Below are 25,937 nucleotides of genomic sequence, written 5' to 3' on the forward strand. Positions count from 1 at the left end.
AGAGTATAATATTACCATGAACTACACCATTAATGAGCACAGAATAGGAGACAGTAGTTATGCATCGCATTATTAGACAAATCCACTTTTCATGAAACCCCAATTTTTTCATAACTTGTTCAATGAAGTCCCATTCCACTCTATCGTAAGTTTTACTCATGTCCAATTTAATTTCCACGTAACAATCCTTGCCATCTCTTTTGTGGTCTAGATAGTGTATAAGCTCAAAAGTTATAAGGACATTATTTGTTATTAACCTCTCAGATAGAAAGGCACTTTGATTTTCTGATATTATCCGAGGAAGAACCAATTTAAGTTGATTAGCTAAGACCTTAGAGATGAATTTATAAATCACATTGCTAAGACTAATTGGTCTAAACTCTGCCATTTTTGTAGGATTGTTAGTTTTTGGGACAAGAGTAATATATGTTTTGTTTATGTCAGCCATAGACATATTGGAATTTAAAACATTTAAGACCATGCAAGCCACATCATTTCCAACAATATCCCATTATTTTTGATAAAAGATAGCTGACATACCATCTAGACCATGGGATTTGGTTAGGTGCATCTCTTTTAGGGTTGCTTCAACTTCTTCTCTTGTGAATTGTTTGATCAAACTTTGATTCATTTCAACCGAAACTTTAGGATCAATAGCATCAACTACCTCCTGTATTCTATTAGGTTGGGATGTTGTATAAAGCTTCTCAAAATATGAAATTGCAACTTCAGCCACACCTAAAGTAGACTCTTTCTAGGTCCCCCTCTCATCCATGAGCTTGGTAATGGTGTTTTTCTTTTTTCTCCCAAAGGCCTTTGTGTGGAAGTATTTTGTATTGCGATTCCCAAGACCCATCCACTGTACTTTGGACCTTTGTTGCCACATGATCTCCTTATAATCCAGTAAGTCATTAATCTCCTTCCCGATCTTGTTGATTTCACTACCATTGCTTCCATTTTGATCCCTCAAGACCAGGTCACTTAGGATTTTCCTTTTATTCTGAATCTGCCTTAGAACATGGCCTAAAACTAATCTGTTCCACCTTGATAAATCATCTGCACAATGCTTGAGACCTGCTGCTATGCTATCTGGAGTATTAGAGTTTACACTTTCATTCCAAGCTGCCTTAATAATATCTCTACATTCATCTCTTCTTGTCCACATTGCTTCAAACTGGAACCTTCTCTTCTGGGGGCTTTGTGAGGTAATGGAATCAGTGATCAGAAGTGCATAATGGTCACTAGTAGATTCCACAAGATGGTGCACTCTCATATCCTTAAAGTGATCAATCCACTCTTGCGTAGCCAGGGCATGATCTAATCGAAGATACATTTTGTGTACTCCCTCTTGGATATTACGCCAAGTAAAATCCGGACCACAATAGCCAAGGTCCCTGAACCGACAACAATTTATTCCTTCTCTGAAATCATCCATTTGCCTTTGTGGTCTTCGAGCTCCACCCATCTTCTCCTCCATTGATACGATTTCATTGAAGTCGCCGAAGCACAACCAAGGGAGGTTAACCTTTTTGTTAAGAGCTTTTAATAAATCCCACAATTCCTTTCCTCGATGGACCTCAGGATTTCCATAAAATCCAGTAATCCACCATTTAAACCCTGAATCTTCAGTAACAATGGCATCAATATGCCTCCCCAAATAGCTTTGGATATCTACAAAAATTTCCTTTCTCCACAACATAGCCAAACTCCCACTTCTTCCCGAACTTGGAACAACTAAGCCGTTGATGAATCCAACACTCATCTTCTTCTTTTCCAAGCTTCTCTTTTTCTGTTTAGTTTCCAAAAAGAAAACAAAATCAAGATCCCATCGTTGCACAAGCTTGCGCAACACACGAACTATCCGAGGGTTCCTAAGCCCTCAATAGTTCCATCCTAAAATCCTCATTTTTCTTGATGGTGCTGCCTAGCAGCCACTGCCATTTCATCAAGAAAAACCGAGTTTTTGTTGTCATCCTCCCCACAAACCCATTTCTGGTCTTTTCCTTCAGCCTTTGTAAGAGCTTCAATACTTTCAAGCCTTTTCTTTCCAACTTTTGGGCCTTTGTTTATCTTCTCTACCTCTTGGGCCTTACTTTTCTCCCTTGCAATTTTCTTCCACTTTCCCTAGCTCATTGTGTTATTTTCTACTTCTGGACTTAGGCCTTTACTCTCTGGTTGGCCATCCTTATTAGCTTCCTTCTTGGGCTTAAGTGGGCTGGACACCTCAGGATCTTCACCACTAGGCACGTGTGATTTAAAATTGTCTGCTGACATGGCATCTTCATTCTCTTTGAACAACCCTTTTAATTGGACTAGTTCTAGTTTCGTTCTCCGTATTGCGTGTCTCCAGATCCATCCTCGACCCCTGTGTTGTCCCATCCACCCTGTCCCATCGGTATAGACTGTCATTTTCAAAGAAATTTTAATTTCTCATTTGTATCTCAGATTCCAAGGCATTCACCACTGCTAATTTCAAGTTACTATTCCGGCAACCATCCTCATCTTCCCTTGTTGGAACTAATAAGCTAAGATTTTCTACTATACCTTTTGATTTGGACCTTGTTACATCACTTTCCATAGGGTTTGAATTTCAGCCACCTATTGTGTTTCCTTTCTTGCTTCCACTCCTGACCACGCCACCTACTTTGAGCCATTCTCTATATTGCTTCTCTTTTGACCCCCCTGATTGACTCATATGGCAATGCTTATCATCATGCCCAAATATTCCACAAATATAACAGAAAGTGGGAAGTCTTTCATACTTGAAATTGATCCAAACTCTTTCCCCCTCTGCATTTGTGATATTCCCTCCTCTACGAAAAGGCTTGTCTATGGGTATTTCTACTCGTATTCTTAAAAACTTTGCTTGTTCCACTTGTAGTGATCTTTTGTCCACTTCGATGACTTTACCAAGCCACTTCCTATTTCTTTCCCGGCTTCCTCGGACATGTATTTAAATGGCAAACCCCAAACTTGGATTCAAAAAGGAGCGTGGGTAAAGGAAATATTTGCCGCTACTAATCCTTTCCTCCATCGACATAGCAAAAGCTGGTTATTATCAAAATTCCAAGGACCACTCTTTTCAACCCACTCCAATTGACACAGAGAACCAAATTTAAACTGCAATATGTTATTCCCCGCTTCAACAATCCTTAAATCCGACCCCATTTTCCATGCAACCTTCAGTGTATTTTTTAAAGCTCTTTGATTCTATTGACAGTCAATGAGAAGGCGCCCAAAGTGGCTTAAAGAACATTCTTCAATTAGCTCCGACCTAGCAACATTTGTTATGACAATATCATTTTCCTCCTCTTTTGTCAATTGTAGCTTTTGAAGACAATCCACTACTTCTTGCTCCATAGATTTACACTATGCAAGCTACTACCCAAACTAGCATGGATGAGTAGGCCAAGAAAAGGTCCTCAAGGGAAGGGTAAAGGGAGAGAGCTCGTATCTTGAGAGAGAGAAGGGCTCCTACAGGGGAGAGAGAAAACTTAATCTTTTCTTATTTTTCCTATTTAGCAACTTAGTACAAAGCAATGAAATAATTATGATGGAATGTTTATTTTGAACCATTCTTTTATGATCTATCCTTTTTTTTTTTCTATTCCATTTCTTATAAGCTCTCAAAATGTTGGCCTCATGGAATTAGCAATCACCCTATGGAGTGTTGACCTTACAGGGGTTAACCCCATGTATTCGCTATCATGTGCAAGTGTGGCATTGGTGCTTGATAGCCTAGCCCTTCGATGCAACGCATTACAAAGCCATTCATGCACGCCTGTAACATGTACAAACGCAGGGCTTTGTTCCTTTTAAAAGACTAAAGTGTGTCTCTTCCTAACACCAATTGGTTTTAAGAGTAGTGGTTAGTATCGTGGTCCTAAAAAGTAGTATCAAAGCAAGGTTAAAAATTCAAATCCCCCGAGTGTCGTTAGTGGTTGATTGTTGACCTTATTGGTCCACAAGCCCACCTCGTTAACCCTGTATTCATTGTCATGTGCAAGCATGACATTAATGCTTGACAGTCAGTCTACCGATGCAACACACTAAAACTCCTCGTGCAACATACATAGGCTTTGTGCCCTTTAAAAGACCAAAATGCATCTTTTTGTGACACCAATTGACTTTAAGATTATTGATTAGAACCGCGGTCCTAACATCAAAATAGTGTGGTTTTAAATTTTTAATAAAAATTCAAATACCTACATAATTCCGTGAACGATGGCTTGCTAGGCTGTCAAGGTTGGTAGAAGGCCTCTTTTGATTAAGAGGAAGTGGGTTGAAAAAAAAAAACTAAGTGAGGTAATTGCGTTGGATTTAGTACTCGTCAATGTCTAATTAATTATTTTGATTTATACAAGAAAAGGAACCTATCAACTTAAGCAAAGTATAGCAAATACTTTTGACCAAATTAAGAGTCCAGCAAAAGTGGCTTACCTTGCATTCATTGCATTATTACCTTATCATAGCCACATATATACTAGGCACTTAGGGCCTATTATGGTGACTTTTATTGGCCAAACTGTAAACTAGTCATAGGTCACAACTTACATGGCAAACATCTCTCTTAATTTTCTCAACCAAAGGCTGCATCGCAGATGTAAAAGGAGTTTTGGGGAGTGCTTTTGTTTAGCGTTTAGAATGTGTGTATGTTGTGGATATTTCATTATGTAGCTGCTAACGTGGTTGTATTTTGTACATTTGTGGTTGGGGAAATAGAAAAAGTCATGCATTGAAAAGGTAAAGAAACGAAGAAAAAATCAAAGGAAGTTGGTTACAATGACGAGACTGCAGCATTGGACGATGTGGAAGTTCCAAATTTTTAGTACAATTTGGATTATAGTGAATGTGGAATGTCCAATCGATAATTACATGCAAAGTTGAATGATATAAATGTCAACATTTCCTTACATTGATTCACGCTTTTTTCTTATTATTTTATTATAGCATAGTGACCAATAAAAATGATTTATTCATCCCTTAATTTTTTTTTTTATTTTTTTTATAGATAATATAGACAGAAGATATAAGGGTTGGAGAAAGAGAAAGTGAGAATACAAAACTTACAACACTAGTTAGCACTTACAAAAGGGCCTATTCATCCCTTTAAGTAATTAATAAAAGATATATGCAACATAAAATAATAATGATAAATTAACAAATATTTACATTTAACCTTTATTAACTAAATAAAGACCAACATTTGAAAATGATAAACTAGGATTCATTTTCAAATTGACCAAAATAAAAATTAAACTAAAATAAGATTTAACTCAAACATATTTTAAGAAAGATAATTTGTAATATATATATATATATATATATATATTAATAGCCAAAACTTAGAGAAAATTTAATTAGATTTCAATTGGATTCTTAATTTTGTTCCACATGTCCCATTTAATTTCAAATTTTTGTGCCAAGTGAATTATTGAGCGTAAAAATCAAAGAATCCATATCCAATTAGATTCTATATTAGATTTCAATTAGAATTCAATTTTGTGCTATGTGTCCTTCTAATTTTTTGATTTTTGTGGTAGGGGAATTATTGAGTACAAAAATCGAAGAGTTCAAATTCAATTAAATTCTAAATCATATATATATAATGAGAAATCATTACATATTTTAGAAATGTATGGTTTAAAAAAGATATAGGCTAAGATTATGTATAATTTGAACATTTTTAAAAAAAAGTATAATTTTAATTATGAATTGTGATTGTTTTTAATTATATCCGTGCTTATGCACAGAGTTACACACTAGTTACTCCTAAAATGTATGAACATAGTTTCAATACTTGATCATGTGAAGTTATTAGAAATGAAAATTTAAACAACTATATGATACATGACAATATAAATTACAATTCATATCAATGAGAATTTTCAGCGAGAATAATCATCATTGTCTTGTACTACAATTATTTTCATTGTTATCTTTGGTACTACACATGAGAATTTTCAGCGAGAATAATCATCATTGTCTTGTACTACAATTATTTTCATTGTTATCTTTGGTACTACACATGCAAGAATCTCATTATTATATATGATTTTCTTGTCATTTGATGTGAAATTCATGAATGAGCCTATTCTATATTATGCATGGAATTTGTTGATGCATGATAGTTTTTTTTTTTTTTTTTTTCTAGGGATTTTTTTTCTATTATTTCTTGCGACACAATTTTTATAATCAAATACTGGAATTTTGAGACTTATGTGAACGAAGCATTATTTTATGTGATAATTTTATACTTTGGATGAAATATTAATTTTCCTACATGAAGCAAAAATGAGAATAAAAATTGTTCACAAAAAAACTGTTCTAACACATGATTACGAAAACTCAATTCAGTAGCTACCTATTTCTTGCCGAACCGATTTGGATTGTTTTGTGAAAATATTAGATCCTACAGTCTGAATCAAGATTTCAGTTACTATAGTATGAAGTGATGAAGTTCCATATGCCACTTTTGAGTAAAAGGAGATAATTATATTAGTCGAAAACGTCAACAAAGATGAAGAGTAACCCATTTTTCTCTCTTTGTCAAAACAAATATTGTAAGGCACATTCGACAAGGTCGAGCCCAAAGAATTCTCAGTTCTCACTAATAGGTGATATTCACAACAGCTACATATGGGTATTGGTTGGTCTCCTATTGACGAGTAGTGTAAAATGATCGTTTATAAAGTGACTGTCATTACTAAGGACGACCGTCATTACTAATTAAAGACGATCGTCATTACTAAGGATGATCATAAGCACACATTAATGCTCAAATATAAACTCCTCACTTAAATGGTTCATATGTAACAGATGTACAACCTTTCCAGCCACCAGCTCACAACTGTTACAACTACCTCAAGCTGATCATTACACAGCTGTTACAGAACATTGAATGGGAAAGTTAAATGGCTATTAAATGAGCATATAAGCCTCCAGCTCAACCATAAATAATGGATAGCAATAAAACGCTCGTCCATATTACAAACCGTCCATGTTAATAACGAGTAAAAGTATGGACGAGTGTAAACATATTAGTTCCAAACAGCATTTAATGTCTAAATGCTAAATAAGCACAGAGCCGTTACTGCCATCCAATTATGCACATTTAATGATCGTTATAGATGTTAAAGGGCTGAGGATAAATGATCATTATTAGGCCATATATCCTCCAGTTGTGGTACAACATTAGAAAGGCCAATAAATTGAGCATTTACTCATACAAAAGCTATATAAAGCCAGGAGAGACAAGTAAGTGGGGCATGTTGAACACACACAAAAATTACTCTACAAAGTACAAATTTCTAAAGAGTTTAAGCTAACTTAAGTATCGGAGGGTCCTTAGCAAACCCCAAACCGATGTCATTATCTGCTTAGTGCTTTCTTTGGTACAGGATCTCTAGGTCATCCTTCGTACTGACAAGGTACATACTAACAAACTCCAGCTCACCCATCGTACTGACGAGGTACATACTGACAAGCTCCAGGTCGTCCATCATGCCGACGAGGAACATACTGACGAGGTGAAATTGTGCTTCATCAGTTTGGTGCCATCTGTGGGGAACGACAGGCTATCAATCAATAAGCCATTGAATTCTCTACTAACTAAGTTCCTTAGAACCGATGGACTCTACCACAACTGTGTCACCGAACCCGGTGGTGATGGCTCAACAAATCCAAGCATTAACAGCCAATGTGCAAGAATTGAAGAAACAAAATGAAGACTTGAAGCGGAGAGTGCGTTCAAAGGGCACAAAAACATCACAGTCATGGCATAATCGCAATGACAATGACGATGAAGCCCATAGTCTAGGAAATAGTAGAAGAGAAACTTCTAAGCACACCGCACAGTTGACTCATGGCAACGTTCAGATGATGAAAAACATGAGGAAGGAGTTAGATGAAGTCAATAACGCCATGAAGGGAAAGACAACGATAAATCTTGATGGCATGATTAAGATGACAAACTCACCCTTCACTACCAGAGTTTTGGAGTGCCCCTTGCCTTCCAAATTTCGTCTCCCACAGCTGAAGGTTTACGATGGCACTAAGGATCCCCTAGATCACATAGGGGCATTCAAGACAATATTAAACCTCCAACAGACCCCAGATGAGGTAATTTGCAAATCATTCCCAGTAACCCTCAGAAGAGCAGTAAGGGTGTGGTTTAGCAAGCTACCTGCAGCATCTATCACGAACTTTGAGCAGCTGAGCAACTCTTTTGTCCACCATTTCATTGGGGGCCGACACCATAAGAGGTCCACCTCATACCTACTAACTGTGAAGCAATAGGAAGGGGAAACCCTGAGAGAGTATGTAAAACGCTTCAACAAAGCAGTGTTAGAAATTGATGAGGCAAACGATCAGGTGATAATGATGACCTTCCAAGTAGGGTTGAACAATCCTAACCTTGTCTTCTCTCTAAGGAAGACTCCACCAACTACAATGATAGACCTCTTGTTCAAAGCCCAAAAGTACATGAACGGATAGGATGTATTAACAGCAAATGGAGTAGATGGCAAGCGAAGGATGGAAGAAATTGACAAGCTCCAACACAAAAGGAAGGAGAAGAAGGATCGTTCCCCCAGTCAAAAGAATGACAACAAAAATACGCAGGCTTATACAAGATCGACAAGTATTCCAGAAGAGGAATTTGTTACCTTGAATCACTCAACGGCAAATAGTTACCTCATCCATGGAGTGTAGAGCACTTTAAGAGGTATTATTGCAAGTTTAATGACGTTTTCAATTTTCTTTCATCAAACTGTTTTCTAAGCAGGAATGAATTGGGGGCATCTTTCCCCACATGAATAAATGTTGTTCTCTTGAAAGATCTGAAAGTATTATTTATCATTCAAAAAAAAATTTGAAAAGAAAGCCCGTCATTAAAAGTTAAAACCAAGTACACGATAAAAATCTCGATAAGAGTAAAATCGTCACATAAGGTTCAATTTGGATGAGTACAGTCATAATGAAGATCAAATTCTCAAAGCAAGAGTAAGTCATATGATTAAATTCGCATGGTTAAAAACCAACAAATACAATCATAATGATGATCAAATTCTCAAAGCTAGAGTAAGTCATATGATTAAATTCGCACATAAGGTTCAATTTGGATGAGTACAGTCATAATGAAGATCAAATTCTCAAAGCAAGAGTAAGTCATATGATTAAATTCGCATGGTTAAAAACCAACAAATACAATCATAATGATGATCAAATTCTCAAAGCTAGAGTAAGTCATATGATTAAATTCGCATGGTTAAAAAACCAACGAGTACAATTATAATAACGATCAAATTCTCAAAACAAGAGTAAGTCATATGATTAAATTCACATGGCTAAAAACCAAATAGTACAATCATAATGACGATCAAATTCTCAAAGTGAGAGTAAGTCATATGATTAACTTCGCATGGTTAAAAACCGACGAACACAATCATAATGATAATCAAATTCTTAAAGCAAGAGTAAGTCATATGATTAAATTCACATGGTTAAAAACCGACAAGCACAATCATAATGACAATCAAATTCTCAAAGCGAAAGTAAGTCATATGATTAAATTCGCATGGTTAAAAACTGACGAGCAGTTTTTCTAAAAAGGAAAACAAAAATCAAGGCGCACGGAAAGCTCAAGAAAACTTCGCACACGCAACCAATGAAGAGAAGGCATGTGTCAATCACCTGACGAGAAAGTCGCCTCGCATTAAATGTGATGGGATGAGAATCTCAGGACACAAAGAGGAGATTGAACTGCCAAAAACTTTTCATACTCCTATGTTCGTCCAAACAAAGGACGACAAAGGAATAAAGGGGGCAACTGATGAGTAGTGTAAAATGGTCGTCTATAAAGTGACTGTCATTACTAAAGACGACCATCATTACTAAAGACGATTGTCATTACTAAGGACAATCGTAAGCACATATTAATACTTAGATATAAACTCCTTGCTTAAATGGTGCAAGTGTAACGAACATACAACCTTTCCAACCACCAACTTAAAGCTATTACAACTATCTCAAGCTAATCATTACACAACTGTTATAGAACATTGAATGTAGAAGTTAAATGGCAATTAAATGAGCATATGAGCCTCCAGCTCAACCATAACTAATGGATAGCGATAAAATACTCATCCATATTGCAAACCATCCATGTTAATGACAAGTAAAAGTATGGACAAGTGTAAACGCATTAGTTCTAGACAGCATTTATTGTCCAAATGATAAATGAGCACAGAGCCGTTACTGCTCATTATTAGGCCATAAATCCTCCAGCTGTGGTACAATGTTAGAAAGGCCAGTAAATTGAGCATTTACTCATACAAAGGCTATATAAAACTAGGAGAGACAAGTAAGTGAGGCATGTTGAACACACACACAAATTACTCTACAGATTACAGATTTCTAAAAAGTTTAAGCTAACTTAAATATCGAAGGGTCCTTAGCAAGCCCTAAACCGGTATCATTATTTGCTTAGTGCTTTCTTTGGTACAGGATGTCCAAGTCGTCCATCGTACTGACGAGGTACATACTGACAAACTCCAGGTCGTCCATTGTATTGATGAGGAACATACTGACGAGGTGAAATCGTGCTTCATCACCTATTACATTAGTGATGTTCAAGAGGATAATATACAAGAGAGATAATATGCACCAAATTGCTCCTAGTGAGATACTAAATGAAATAAGGAAGATAGTAAGAGATTGGTGAAAGAGGGCACTTGAAGAGTGTTGCTAAGTGAAAGATGATTACTTGAACACATGCTAAATTAGAGAGAACATTGCAATTTCTAAGTATAATGAATGTGAGAATTTTTGGTTATAGGAGGGTTACAAAGTGTTTTTCTCTATTTTTTCCTTATCCTTTTAAGCCTAGTATTTTGAATTGTAGCCCCACACACACACACAAAGAATCCCCAAGGTAGCTCGTAACAACCAGGAAGTTTTTCTAGGAGGGGCCAAGCTAAAGTCACAACATTAAGTTAAAGTTTTTTTTGTTATGTCTTAAAATTGTGTATTAAATTCTTAATGATACTAAGAGTGCATTTGTTTAAGGCCGTCTGATAGCAATGTTAAAGTATTGTTGTTCAATTTTTAGTGTTGTAAAAATACATATTTGAGTATTATAGAAATACGTACTAGAAGTGTTATTGTTGTTTAAACACTAAAAACTATTATTTAGAAAACAATACCAAACAGCCTCATACACCCTAAAAACACGCGTTTTTAAAAGAAGTGTAGAACACCTTTTTAAATACGCAAGGGAGTCTAGTTTTTACAAAGGCCCCTTAAAAACCATTTATAATTGATCATAGTTTTTTCATTAAATTACTCACTTTAAAAACTTGAATATTGAATTTTTCTAAACTAATTACATCGCCAATTTTTTCACTTAAAAAAAAATGTAAACTATTGTTTATGTTCAATCAAATATAACAGACAAGTTAAGTGTAAATTTGTTTTTCTCTTTTTTATTTTTTATTTTATCTTTAATACTTCAATAAAAATAATATACAGTACTATAAATATATGATAGACAAACGTAAATGAAAAAATTACGTGATGGGTTGTTCATTGTTTGTGGGCATTTTTGCTATGGAGTGTCGCAGTGAGTGGGTTAATAGAGACACTGCTAGTCGTTGAGTCTAGTGATGAGTATTTTCAATGTTTATAGGTTAGTGAATGAAAGTCTCTAAAATTTGTTGACCCATTTTATTGCAATTGTTGTGTTATGTTTTAAAAAACACTAACAAAGAGGTTGGATGTCAAGACTCGAAAGTATAGAGAAGTCCACCGAGCATAAAGAATACCATTCATCTTCACAGTTTGTTTTTTGGCATAGTTTTGGTAAAGTTACGTTATATATGTCCTCTCTAACCATTATTCACTTTTCTATCAGCAAGCTCCACACACAATGGATCTTGAATCCATGCCAGCTCCTTCCACCTTACTCTTACAGGGGAAAAATGTGTCATTTAAAATAGACATATGTTCATAACATTTTCATAACTTCTGGGTGGCTTTAAAATAACATTAATTAGCTTCTCTAACCATAAATTCAATCTTTCATCATTAAAATTCTAAATCTTATTATCTTCACATATTCCAATACTGCCCCCACAAAAGATAGTAGATTTGAAATGATCAAAAGTAAGATGTTCTTTTCATTTCGAATCCTATCTTTCTGGGTATTTCCATCTATCAATCTTAACATTCTTATTTCAACTACACTCATTTTATAAATATATTACTTCTTAACAACCCAATATTCAATATCATAGTACAAAGTTGGTCTTACGGTAATCTTATTAAAAAAAAAAATCCATCTTAATAGATATTCTACAATCACACAAGATTTCTTGATGCGCTTCTCCACTTTGTCCATTGTGCTCATATCCTATGATTCACACCCTCTTCGACTTCTCCATTTCTATAAATTATTGACATAAGATATCAAAAACTCTAGCCATTTAGCATCTATTGACAATTGTGTTTTACCGCCTCTTCCTTTTTGTTTCTACTTTTCAATATACTCTATTTTAGACAAAAACCTCTAAAATGACTAAAAGTACCCTTAAACCTCAGATTAACAAAATACCCTTAAAAACCTAAAATTTTTAGTCATACTTAATCAAGAGCCTTTAGGTTCTAGAGTGTATCATCAAATTTCTAACTTGGCATTAACTCCATTTCTAGTTTCATCCACAAACTATATCATCTGCGAAAAGAATACACCGAGGGACTTCCTGAATCGATTTAGTGACCTCACCAATCATTAACGCAAAAAGATATGGACTTAATATTGATCCTTGATCCAAACCTATAGTAATAGGAAACTCACCTATGATGCCTCAACTTATTCTCACACTAGTTTAAGCTCCATCATCTATATCCTTAATCATCTTAATATACTTCATAAGAAATTTCCCCCCACTCCAACACACCCCCCCAACCCCAAAGAAAAAAACACCACATAACCTCTAGGATATGTTTTCTCAATAATAACCATATGAAGATATTTCATGCCTCTCTTTATTTTTCCATTAAATGTCTAAGTAAGAAAATACTTTACATGGTAGATCATCCTAGCATAAAATCAAATTGATTCTCTGATATTATTGTTTTATGTTTTAACCTATATTCAATCACTCTCCAAAGTTTCATAGTTTAATTCATAAGTTTAATTCCATGATAATTTGTACAATTTGAATACCCCCTGTTCTTGTAAATAGATATCGAAGTACTGTTCAAATTTAATTTAAATCAAACCATTCATATTAGCTACTTATCTTTTCTTTTCTTTTTTTGATAGGTAAGCTACTGATCTTATCCCTTGATTCAAAAATATTAACTCTAAATACAACATATACTAATTTATAAGCACCACCTTTCAAAACCTATAGTTAGATATAACTGGTTCTCATCATTTGAAAAATGTCCTAAATGAATATTCATACACAATAATCTAAACAAATTCACAAAGCATTTCAACGGATTCAATTTAGGCATTTATTTACAGACAAGAGTAGCTCCATCTGTTACTCAATCACTGTAGGGATACCACAAGGATATAACACCAAGTTCAAACCTGATAAAAGTGCAATAAGGAAAACACAGTTTGAGTCCCCAAACAGAAACTCCAGGCAAAATTGTCCAAATTTTATGAACATATGAAATGATTTTTTTTTTCATGCCCCATGTTTCTAATTTTTCCACTCTAAATAGCATACTCAAATAATCAAAAGGAATTGGAAAGTCGTATCACCATTATTGCCTTCAGCTAGGCAAGAACAAGGGCAAGGGGGCAACATTCCACCATAAAAGGCTTTACTTAGGTTAGAAGTAGGGCATTAAAATACTTTCTTTTCACCTAAGACTGATTAAGCAAAATGTAATTGAGAAACAACAAATAAAATTGCAAATGAGAAATCAATTACTATACCATGTAAAAAACCCTCATGATAGCACGAGCATCTACCCCCATAGATGAGAGACTACAATTCAGATTCCAGAACACCATGTTTCTAATTTCTTCCACTATACTCGTAAGGCTTCAATTCTTAGTCAGCCTTGCTGTCAAAATCCTAGTGAAAAAAAAGATAACAGAAGTGCAAGTACCTGTATTTTTTGTAGGTTCTAAATCATGATGAATAGACAAAACATATCGTAAAAACCAAAATCACGCAAACCAAGAGAACTTCAACAGCACCAGAGCTGCTTGAACCTCTACAGTTAGCAACATCCACCACCATGTGTCAGCTTTTTCTTCAAAATTTCTCCTCAATCTATAGGATATTCATATTCACTTAGTGCTGATTCTGCACTGACAGCAGACAAAAGGTTGTTTATATTGAAAATCACCAAAAGTAGAACAAAAACTTCCAGACTTCATGTTCTCACTAAATCACTTGATTGTAATCGACGTTCAAAAGCTATCTAAAATTGGCATATGGTTTCTTTGGGGAATACAAGATGGAGTATGGTGACTTGTCTGCCTCATGCCCATTACCATTAGTTACTAATCCAGATTCTTCTTCATCATCGCTGTCAATGTTATTTGGAGTAACTCTATTCTGATATCCTCTGCGCTGCAGAAGATATACATTGAAATAGTAGCTCACCAAATCAGCTCTGCTCTTGGTAGGAAAAATTTTAAAAATTTGATCCCAGAAACACTTCTGAAGAGGAGGAGGAGTTGACCTCAGTATAGCCTCAAATTTCTTTTCTTCTTCCGCAGTCCAAGAAATTTTAACTTCCTCACCCATCCTATCAAATTTCCATCGGTAGAAAGCTGAGCCCAGCTCCAACTTCACTCTCAACCTTTTCTCAGCAATGTGAAACTTGACACATCCAATGGAACCAGGCACTTCACAGCCACATGAATCTTGTCTTCCCTTACCAATAGGATCCCTTTCAATGAGATATCTGTGCTCTCCTTTTTCCAAAGGCCAGACCTGGGTCCCCAACCACTTAGGGTCACTTTCAGAAGCCACACCAGTCCATTCTGGCACATTAGCTTCAAAACGTGGCCCATAAGGAATGCGCTTTGGGACATATTTCTCTAGTGCTGAAGCATATTTGTCAATTGCTGAATCTGCTGTGGACGTATCAGAGGTTCCAGGCAAATGTTTGTCCAATCCATCTTCCATTCCTTCTGTACAAGGATTTTTGTCCAACTCACTTTGAGAGGCTGATGAGGACTCTGAACAAGCTCGTCCTTGAGACATTGTTTTCTCAGAAAGAAGCTTCTTGCGACATTTGAATCTCTCTCTAAGATTGTAATTTGACCCATGTTGATCGTCATACATGCATGGATGCATCTTCTGAGTTTTCTACAAATGGGGAACATGATTTTGACACATGAGACAGTTAAAGTATTTTAATGGGTTTAAACAATATTTTCTGATAAGTAATTGAAAAAAATATTGAACAATATTGTTTAAACAAGATTTTTATTAGTTTAGCATTGAAAAATTTGAAGCATTGACATATCAAACAAAGCCCTGATAGAAAGCTTGAACTCCTGGATAAAGCAATAATATCCAACATTGAACACATGGATAAAGCTGGAACTTAAGAAACTTCTATGTTTCTGTAGGAGACATCCATTATTGAACTGACCATAACGCAATCCCACTCATTAGTCATAATATAAACTAGCATGTTCACACATGCTACACGCATGTCCAGAGGCTTTTTATTTTGTCAGAAATATAGGTTTTTTTAAATTAAAAATAATAATAATAATCAGAAAATTAAAGATAGTTATAAGCAGTTCTAGTACAAAAAGTGGGGAATGTGGGGTTTTTGAAGTTACCACTATAACAACTTTTCGTTAGAGTTTACTGTCTATGGTATTTTAAATTTTAAATGTGACTTAAAATTTAGGTATTTGAAATATATTATTTTCCTTACTTGAACATCTTATTTGAAGTTTTATTAATTTATTGCGATTAATGAGTGAGGGCATTTTTGACCATTGAGAAAGTAGACAGACGGAGGAGCAAAAACTTAAACAAGAATGCAAGGCATTTTCTAACAACAAACAAAATGAAATTGGTGTGAAATCATTCCTAAAAAGTGCTTTAATAGCTTTGCTGAAGGCAGTCCAAATTACTGAAATATCAAAGATGCTTACAATCTTCCATTGATTATTTTCTAGGCATGTAAATGAAACAATCATATTGTCAAGAATAATATTTTATTTTCAATGTTTCTGGGAAGTTCTGAATGAACCAAGCAAAGTCCCACTTTCTAGAAAGAAACAGATGCACATAAGAAAAGGTCACATATAAATTTTTAAAAAGATTTGCATCAGTAAATCCAGTAACACAAAAATAACATGAACGAAAAGAACAAGAGTAGTGTGTTAGTGGCTGTAAGTCTTGTTACGTAATGGGTTAAAAATAGATTTCACCAACCCATTTTGGAAGAATTTTTGGTCATACCCTTAAGGCACATTTAATTTAGTGATGGTAATCTATCAATAGGGAAATATATCTTTTGATAAGTAATAGTGATATATATAGTGACTTTAAAGCCCATGTTTCTCCACATCATCATTATAATAAATAAATTTTTTATTTAAGTATTGATATATGCTAGTTGAATCCAATTTGAATTAATTTTTTATTAGAATAAAGAAACACAGCGAAACAAAATCTATATAATTACATTTGGTCTTTTCCATAAAAATTCCAACTTTAGTTAAGTTAATTTTTTTCTACAAATTCTCTGATTTGGATGTATATATTTGATTATATGCCATTTATAAACGGGTTTCAATAATTTTTTTGCAGATCACATGGGTTACAACAACTTATGTTTATAGATAGACAGGCAATTGATAATTAAGAAATTACATATCCACTTGAACTGTAGTTTAAATTCGTCAAACCATATTCAATATGCATCACATATTCAATGGATTTAAGATTCTAATTTCTTACAAAATCAAAGAAATTTTATTAAAGTTCTAAAGTAAGCAAAGCAAGCATTATACACATAAGAAGGGGGGAAATAAAAAAGGAAACATATTTATAAAATTTACAATGACCAATGATTTGAAACTTCAAATTACTTTCAAATATAGTTTCAAGTGGTTATTAAATAACTGCGCTTCAACTGCTCCTACAATTAAAAACTTCTACTAATATGAGAAGAATCTTATAACTAGTAATAGAGAGAGAGAGAGAGAGAGAGAGAGAGAGAGACCATGGAATAAAATTATAGTAAGACAATTGATGAATATAGGCTAGTGTTCAAGTACTCATAAATGCTATGCATTTGGGTGATCATTTTTAATAATGTCGCAGAATTGTTTCTAAAAAGTAATAGATTGACAACAATAGTGCTTATACAAATAACACTGGCAAAAGCGGATGAGTTTAATAAACCAATTAGCAATAATAAAATTTGGCAATACAAACAATCATCAAAGACTAAATATTACATGACCAGACATGCCTGAAAAAGTATTTCTTTATTCTTTCCTTCTTATCATTTCTTAAGAGCACGTAGCTAAAATTTGGACATTGAGTGAATGACCAAAAATGCTAGAAAATCCATTATGATATTTAGCAGAAGTAACATTGATAAAACATCAATTTATATGAGTTGATAATGTTCCTAAAAAATCGAATATAATAAAAATAATAGAAATTGGTAAAATGTAAGCCACTCGGAGTTGAACGTGCTTATGCTAAAACAGAACAAGACAAAAAATACAAATCTTACATCATGATAATGCAGGAATCTGATATATTTTAGAATTGCCACATCCTAAAGCATGCTAATGAATACATTGACAAAATGAGCAGCAACAAAAAAATAATTGTATAACACACCCTAACATGATAGCAGCAAGTTAAAAGTAACAAAGCCATATAATACGAAAACTATGATCCATCAGATTATTTGGGCTACAAACTTAGAAGGACAGCCTCATCCACCAGGATATGTGATACAGCCCTGCTATGAATTACTCAGCATACTCATTAGTGATAACAAAAACATGATTACAAACAACGTCTAATTGAATATTAAATTATGTGATAGTAAACACTCACACAGAGAAACATGCATGTATAATGCTTTAACAAGATTCTTTAATTGGTAAGAATATAATATCTAACACATGTATGACTAGAATATGCTTCCAACTGATTTTCCTATTTAGAGCACACAATGTGTTGTAGCATATACCTGCCATTGGTCGGCGCTTGATTCCACTTGTCTTTTCAGGAAGATGGCCTCTCGAGCCAACAAAACCTGCTTCCACATCTCCTCCTTCCCATGAGACTTCCACACAGACCATTCCGGTACTGAACCAACAGCTGGATCACAAGGATCCTTTGCCACCCCCACAACCCAGTTTAGCAATCCACATAAAGACTCCCGCTTCCTCTTACGACAAAAACTCCCCTCCTCCTCAGTAGTCGCATCCAAAATCACTACATCATCACATTTACTGCCTCCATCTAAACGCATCACCACACCCTCAATCTCGTCATTGTCAAATAATTTTCCATTGTCTTGTAAATTCACTACACACTCACTCAAATCAATACACGCCTTTTTCTCATCCTCATGGCTAACACCATTCACGTCCCCATCCAACACTATCACCCCTTTCTTACCATCACTAATTTTCTCAACATTCTTCTTTGAATCCAAAGCCAACAATCCCTCACCATCAGCACGTGACTTCAACTCCTTAAACTCTAATTCCAAATTCGGATAATCCTCATCCTTCCTCTTCTTCTTCTGATCCGGAACCTTGGCTAAAAAATCTTTAATCTGATCCTGAAACTCCATCAAATGCTCCTTATCATCAAAAACCCTCTTCAACCATCTCTCCAGCAGATCCAAATACTTGATGTAAATCAATTTCAAAGTCGAGCCCAGATTCGGACCCAACAACCCCGATTCTAATGCCACCAAATCCCACAACCCCTCTTCAGAAACAACGCTGTACCCACCATTCTCTCTCACAGCAAACAAAAGCTTAAGCAAATCCACACGCTGCCCATCTCCAAGCATTGGAGGTAGAGGCCGAACACAGTCTCGACCGCAGATCTCCTTGCCAAAACGTTGAAGAAACCCTTCGAACTCGCATCGAAGCTTATCGGAATCTAGTTGGATATCGGATCCATTGGAACCCGGTTTTAGATCGACCCAGAAATCTTTTTGCTTTAGCTTCTTTTCTGGGGTTTTGACGCAATCTAAAGCAGACCCATCAGCAAGCATCGACCACCCTGCCATTGGATTTCGAATTCAAACCCTAAAAACCAAATCACACTCTGTTTTGTAAACTTTTTTTGCTTTCTTCAACAACAAAAGCCATCAAAACCCACACACACACACACACGCACAAAAAAAAATACCCATAAATTAATATATATAAAAACAGAGAGAAAAAACGGATGTGAAAGAGTTATGAAGTGACTATGAAGATGAAAGACCGAAAAAGATACCGATTAACCATCTGGGTCATGCTTGGAATTCGAGTTTTTGGCGGGAAAAAGGATTGAGATTTTTCAATGGGTGAAGGCTATTTTTTTTTGTTTTTGTTTTTGTTTGAAGGCTAATTATAAACTAGTAGTTTTTAGAGTTTTTAGACCCCCATGAAAATAGTTTTTCAATGTCCCGCGCTTTCTCTCTCTTAATTGCAGAGAGAGAGATAGGACTAAAAATTCAAGTACTGAACAGAGACACATATACAGAGAGAGAGAGACCAATAGTCCTTAAAAATCCAAAAACGTCATTGGAGGATATAGAAGTAATGTAAAAATTTTGTAAAAAGAGAGAAAACGTACCAGTAGTTTAGTTTTTTTCCCTTCTTTTTGGCAACACAGCCCTTATGCTGTGGGGCTGTTGGGTTTTTGGATTTTGGGTTTTCAATTTTTCTCAGCTAATTTAGGTGACCCTTCTTGACCTTCTTCACCTTTTTTATAATACTAACCAATAACTCTCTCTCTCTCTACTTTTTTTATATTTAATATTATAACCCTCTCTCTCTCTCTCTCTCTCTCTCTTATTCTTGTTTTTTTTTTTTATAGTGTGCCTCTTTCTTTGAAATACCAAAAAAACACAAAACAAGAGAGGAGGGGGCTATTAGGGTTTTGATTGGAATGAAAAATAAAAAATGGCCAACAACAACAATATATATTTATAGTGGATGATGGGATGAGATGTATGGGGGGGGTGAGCTTGGTCTTTTTACCCTAGGGTTTATTATTAACTAGGTGGTTGGGTTAAGCCTGTTGTGTATTGTGTGTTTTTTGATTGGTCAATATCAGAAAAGCTCAATGGTCCCACTTTTGGGGTTTTCAATTTTTTTTTTTTTTTAATTTTTAGGGTCCCCACTAATTGTTTTTGTCTAAGATTTAATCAAGGCCGTTTATAATAATTTTAATTATGTCAGGAGATTTGGAATATTTGACTTGTTTAAATGATTCATGATTGGAATTATATAAGGATTCGAATTCTCTAGAGTTGTTTTATGGCTTATGATAACTTGTTTAACAATTAACGAATGAGATCTAGACTTAAATATTTGGGACCAATTTGGGGTTCATGTTATAAAGTTGATCCATTCTTTTTCCTCCTTTATTTATTGATTAAAAAGTAACTGAAACTCAATTCATTAATTGATATTGCTCAAACTGCAAATTTCATAATTCTCAAACGCCTATTTTCGCTAAAAATTCCTTGCAATTGCATATATATATATATATATATATTCCTCTTTAAAAAAAATCAAATGTGAGAGAAAATTCAATTAAATTCTATAATTGAAAACTAATTTTGACAAAAGATGAAGAGTTCGGCATGAAAAAAAAAAAACCAGAGCTAAGAGAGAGTAATTCTATAACCGGTATTCTATCTATTTTTTTTTTTAAATTTTTATGTCAAGTAAGTTATTTAATACAAAAAATGAAAAGTCCAGCATAAATGAAGTATCAAAAACTCAATCATTCATCTATTCTCCACTTTTATAGTATGAATCATGTCGATTCTCAACAAAAAAAAAAAAAAAAAAAAACACTATGAACCATGTCATTGGAAGATACTCTTTTTTTTTTTTCAACAACTTAAATCCAAAAGTCATAATTTTGGACTTTGGATTGCTCCAACTTGACACCATGCAAGGAAATAATTATTTAAAACGTTCAAAGAACTACAATAAGCAAGTTTGTTCAACTTTGCAAGGAAATAATTATTTAAAACGTTCAAAGAACTACAATAAGCAAGTTTACCATCTAAATAAGTAATATTATGTTTTGGGATTTTTTTTGATGGATTAGATTTGCCTTCCCCAAGCAAGACATGATATTAATATTTTTTATCACATAAATTTTTTTGATTAACTTACAACTATGTTTAAACCCGTCTTTTATTTGCAATTTTGTTGCTTTGTCATCATTTAGATGTTTCCTATTTTGTATATAGTATCGGTTGCAGTACAATTGTTAGTTGGCTTGTTTGTAAGTATCCAAATGTTTGCTTCACAATTCCTCCGTGTTAGAAATAAAGTTTGATTAGAATGTGTAAACTTTGGACAATGAAAAAGTTACTTGGGATGTGTAAATGGTGAAATGTATAATGTATAAAGCCTATAGGGGAGATGTATATTGAAAAGTGTATTCATTATTACAACCTTATCCCATAAAGTCTACAAGCATTCTAAGGTCCTCTATATATATGTGAGATTACTTTACTATTATTGTGCATATCTAAGAGAGATCAAAAGAATTGTAGATAACCACTTGAATACAAGAGTTTATCAATATAAATTTCTTGTTTCTTTTACTTTGTTTTATATATTTCTATAATTTCACAACACTCCGTTTATTTTTTTTCCTTACCATTTCTTCGTTTTCTTCAACATATTTATATTTGTACTATTCATTGTTCACTCAATATTAAATCTATTAATCTTTCAACTCTGCTTTAAAATAAACTATCCTGCTATTTTAATTTATATCACTTATGTTTTAATGATTTAACTCTTAATTTACTAACATCTTTTTGTAAGATATACACATAAACTTATTAGTGTCTTGGTCTAATAATAAAGAGATCAGGAGCAAATGCTATAAGTTGAAACTATCTCAAAAAAAAAAGATATAAATGCATATTTAATGATTTATTCCCCTAGACCAAATATAATTTATCATATTCTCTTTGTAGATTCATATATGTTTGCCGATCACCTCTCTAAAAAGAATTTATTTCTTTTAGTTTTTCTTTGAATTTTGATTTTGAATTTTTTATTTCCCTTTTGAAATTATTTTCCAGCATTTTTCTGAATTGTGGTTTGGTAGTGGGCTTTTGATAATTGGTTTTGAGCATTAAACATTGGTTTGTTTCATAAATAAAAATCTTGTGCATTTTCACATGTTATAAGCTAGTTTCATAATAGAAGTTGGGTCATAAATTTTGTAATTATACCAAGTGGATCCTACCTAATTGTCACTGATACTACTTTTCATAATAGTTTTGCTAATTTTTATTGACAATAGTAAAAATCAAATGAGCAGGAGATTATGTTTTGTATTTATCACTTTATCTCCTTTCTTTTTATTTAGAGAGTTTCAACAGTATTTGTAACTTTTTTTTGTTGCTTTTTTAATTCTTGATACTCAAAATAGAAAATTCTCAACATTGTCATATGATATTACTAGAATCATCACACGTGCTTTGCACGTGCAATAATTTTTTTTTTTTTTTGGTTTAGTGTTATAATATTTAAAAGTGATATATATATATATATATAAAGTTTGTATTATGTAATATGGAATAATATTTAAAAATAAGATAAAGATAGTGTCTTAAATTTTAGGCAAAATGGAGAAGACAAAGGAAAAAACATAAAACTTAGGAACAAAAAATTACTCTTTTAACCGGTTTGTGTTTTTTAATATAATTTTATTTAACTACAAGCTAAGGGTATTTTAAAGAATTAAAGAATTTGTGTGAGGGTATTTTAGTACACAAAAAGTTGAAACCCAAATAGGGAATCCTGTTACTAATAATAGAGATATGTAATAATTTGTACTTAGCATAATAATATTTTTTTGAGAGAATTATCATAATAATATTAGGAGTTCAATTATATAAAGGCTTCCTATAAAGCTTTTATGTTTAAAGTTCGAATTTGGAAAGGATAGAATGAACTCATGTTTTACATCATCTAATAAGGGTAATTATTAGGTACTCTCGAAGTACTATAAATGCATATTCCTCTCTCTCACATAACTATGAGTCCCACTAATTAAATTTATGGTGAGACCCACAATTCATGTGAGAGGGGAAGTACGCATTTATGATACTCCTGGAGTATTCAATAATTTTCCATCCAATAAAAGATTATTACATCAGCCTTTCAATTAAAACTGAATACATCCTAGCACACTTAATAACACCACATTAGTTTTTTACTTAAAACGAGATATGGTGTTTAATGAAATATTATCTATTGTAATTAGATGCATTTATGTTTTGATAATATGATGATGTGGCATGTCCTTATTGGAAGGTGCCAAAGGGTTTACACCAAGCCCCTATAGAATTTAATTTCTTATGTTTATTCCATGTAAGTATCGGTTTCGGTAAAAAAAAAAATACCTATTACCACAACTTTTTTTTTCTTCAAAATTATAATGTTAAGTAGATTCATACTTAACCTAGACCTAACTTAACCTTAATTAATAGGTACAAGATTAATTTGGAAATGTGTTTAACCTAATGTGAAATAGTTGGATAGTATAGGTATGGTGTTTAACAATAACTCCTGATAGAATTTAAATTTTAAATAATAACAGCCAATTATGAGTTATTTGTAATTCCCCCACTTTTATTTTAATTATTTTAACCCTTCCATTAATAAGTTTTTAATTCGGTTCATGTGATTATTTTTCAACGATTAGTTCTTTTACAATATTTCCTACGCTCGTGCTATGTATCCAAGAGTTAGGCCCTTTTAGATATACACCACTATCAGTTTCTTTAAGATCTTCTCTTCTCTTCCCGTATATATGTGTGTTAAAATACTTTAGTATTATAAAAAAAAAAAACAATATTTCCTTTTTGTTGATCATCTTTTTCTATTGGTGCTTCATAGGATGGAAGATCACTTACATATCCATCTATCAGTTATCAAAAATAGAAAGAGAAAAAAGATATCTATCTATGAATATATATTTTATAAGCTATTTTTTTCTATACTATATAAAAAAATTTGGGTTCTAGAAGCAATGGTTGTCTCAAGTAAATATTATACATAATTGTCATGTGTATTGTAACGTATAATCATTGTTTCTCAACTAAATTATATTATATATATTCTATAAATTATGGTTGCCCCGAGTTGCTATCTTCTCTCCACCAAAAATGGCTACATTCTCATTAATCATTAAATTAGTTTATCTTATTAGGATAGTTTAACTTAGCTAAAAAAAAATTACCTAAATTCCAAGAAAATAAAAATTCTACTCCAACTAAAACTCTAAATATCCTCTTAATTGTTAGAATATCTTAAGGTAAGTAAAAATCTATAATATGATTTTAAAAAAATTTAAAGTATACTTCAACTGAAATTCTATTACCAAAAATTTCAAGGAATTAAAAGTTGGATCCTAGAGGTTGTGGTTGTACCAGTTGACTATCTTCTCCATCTATTAAAATAAATTTAATTTACATATTTAGTTGTGTTTGTAATCTTAAATTTTTTTAATATATTTTAATATAAAAAAACCTGTATGCTACCATTTGTAAAATAATGTATAATCGTCATCTTTTTCATTCATTCAGGCAATGTTTATTACACATTGTGTATCTACATAAGCGTGTAATAACACAAAGTTGTGAGTTTAACTCACAATTTTGAAATTGTAAACATGAGTTAAACTCACAACTTTAATGTTATTTAACATTTGTGAGTATAGTGTAATAAGCACTTTTTTCTTTCTAGTACAGAAGTTTGAGAATTCATTACTTTGTGAAATAGTCCTGCCCCATCTTTCGCACTAAGTTGCTTGAGCATAGAACAAAACACCATAACAACACGTAGAAAGCCTACAAAGGCTTGCTGGATTCACAAAGAGACTCTTTGAAGCTCGTTGGATCCTCAAGGAGCTCATTATTAATATTAAATAGGGAAATATGAATCGTGATCTTAAAATTCACACATTAAGGGTATATTTGGTAGATTATAATAGACACTATAATGTAATAGTTATTTCTATGATTAGCTATTCAGTGGTTTGGTTATATTTTTGTTACAGAGAATAGTCATCCTTATGAATAGCTATTCTTTAAAATGAGAAATAACTATTCCTCTCTAAAATGGTTGTAATAGTTATTCCTTAGTAGGTGTATTAATTTCTAAAATTAATATATTTCTAAATAAAAAAAAACTTCCCACATACACATAACAATTATGAAAATAAAAAGTCATTAAAAATAACTAATCTTTCTTTCAAATTTAAAAAATATTATTTTTTTAGGAAATATAATTATATGAGTAAGATACTTCCTAAAATATATCTTAAGTGTTATTCTAATATTACAATTTAGACAATTTGATTTAAATATTCCATTATCTTCAGGGTTCTATTCTTGTGTTGTCACCAAACAAATGAATATCAATAAGGATTACATTACAACATCTTGTATTCATTGTAATACATATTCTTATTCTCATATAATCACCATTACAGTCTACTAAATGTGCCCTGAAAGCACTATTTGCTTTCAACAGCTTTTCCTCTCATGGGCCAAGCCCACAAATTGCAAATAGGGTAGTGGTCTAAAAGGTTGAGGGATAACTTTAGGAAATGGTTGGCACAGTCTACCTGATATAATTTGAGGCCTAAAGCAACAATTATAAGTAGGGCTTTTTTGGTTTAATATTTATTTAA

The 25,937-nt window shown here is 33.2% G+C and overlaps 2 protein-coding genes across 6 annotated transcripts; both read right to left on the bottom strand.

Moving 5' to 3' along the window:
• Positions 1-754: 754 nt before the first annotated feature.
• On the bottom strand, positions 755-1,762 carry LOC115985453. Its single transcript, XM_031108387.1, has one exon. The coding sequence runs from the start codon at positions 1,760-1,762 to the stop codon at positions 755-757; it is 1,008 nt and encodes a 335-aa protein (XP_030964247.1).
• Positions 1,763-13,922: 12,160 nt separating this feature from the next.
• Positions 13,923-20,132, bottom strand: LOC115986362 (AT-rich interactive domain-containing protein 1). Of its 5 annotated transcripts, none has more exons than XM_031109268.1 (3): positions 19,830-20,132; positions 18,217-19,268; positions 13,923-15,344 (listed from the first exon to the last, which is right to left on the bottom strand). In XM_031109268.1, exons 2-3 carry the CDS (start codon positions 19,258-19,260, stop codon positions 14,445-14,447), a joined length of 1,944 nt encoding a protein of 647 aa, XP_030965128.1. In that variant the 5' UTR covers positions 19,261-19,268; positions 19,830-20,132; the 3' UTR covers positions 13,923-14,444. The 5 variants fall into 5 exon arrangements, with proteins under 5 accessions (XP_030965128.1, XP_030965126.1, XP_030965129.1 ...); XM_031109266.1 differs by having other exon boundaries at positions 18,217-19,294; XM_031109269.1 differs by lacking the exon at positions 19,830-20,132 and adding an exon at positions 19,488-19,809.
• Between the last annotated feature and the right edge of the window lie 5,805 nt (positions 20,133-25,937).

The sequence above is a fragment of the Quercus lobata genome, chromosome 4 (assembly GCF_001633185.2).
Source record: "Quercus lobata isolate SW786 chromosome 4, ValleyOak3.0 Primary Assembly, whole genome shotgun sequence".
Lineage (NCBI taxonomy): Eukaryota > Viridiplantae > Streptophyta > Magnoliopsida > Fagales > Fagaceae > Quercus > Quercus lobata.

Coding starts and splice junctions, on each gene's coding strand:
- LOC115985453 (XM_031108387.1), bottom strand. CDS start 1,762: ATGAGTGTTGGATTCATCAACGGCTTAGTTGTTCCAAGTTCGGGAAGA.
- LOC115986362 (XM_031109266.1), bottom strand. CDS start 19,275: ATGGCAGGGTGGTCGATGCTTGCTGATGGGTCTGCTTTAGATTGCGTC. Junction 15,345..18,216: donor CAAGCGCCGACCAATGGCAG/GTATATGCTACA, acceptor CCCCATTTGTAG/AAAACTCAGAAGATGCATCC.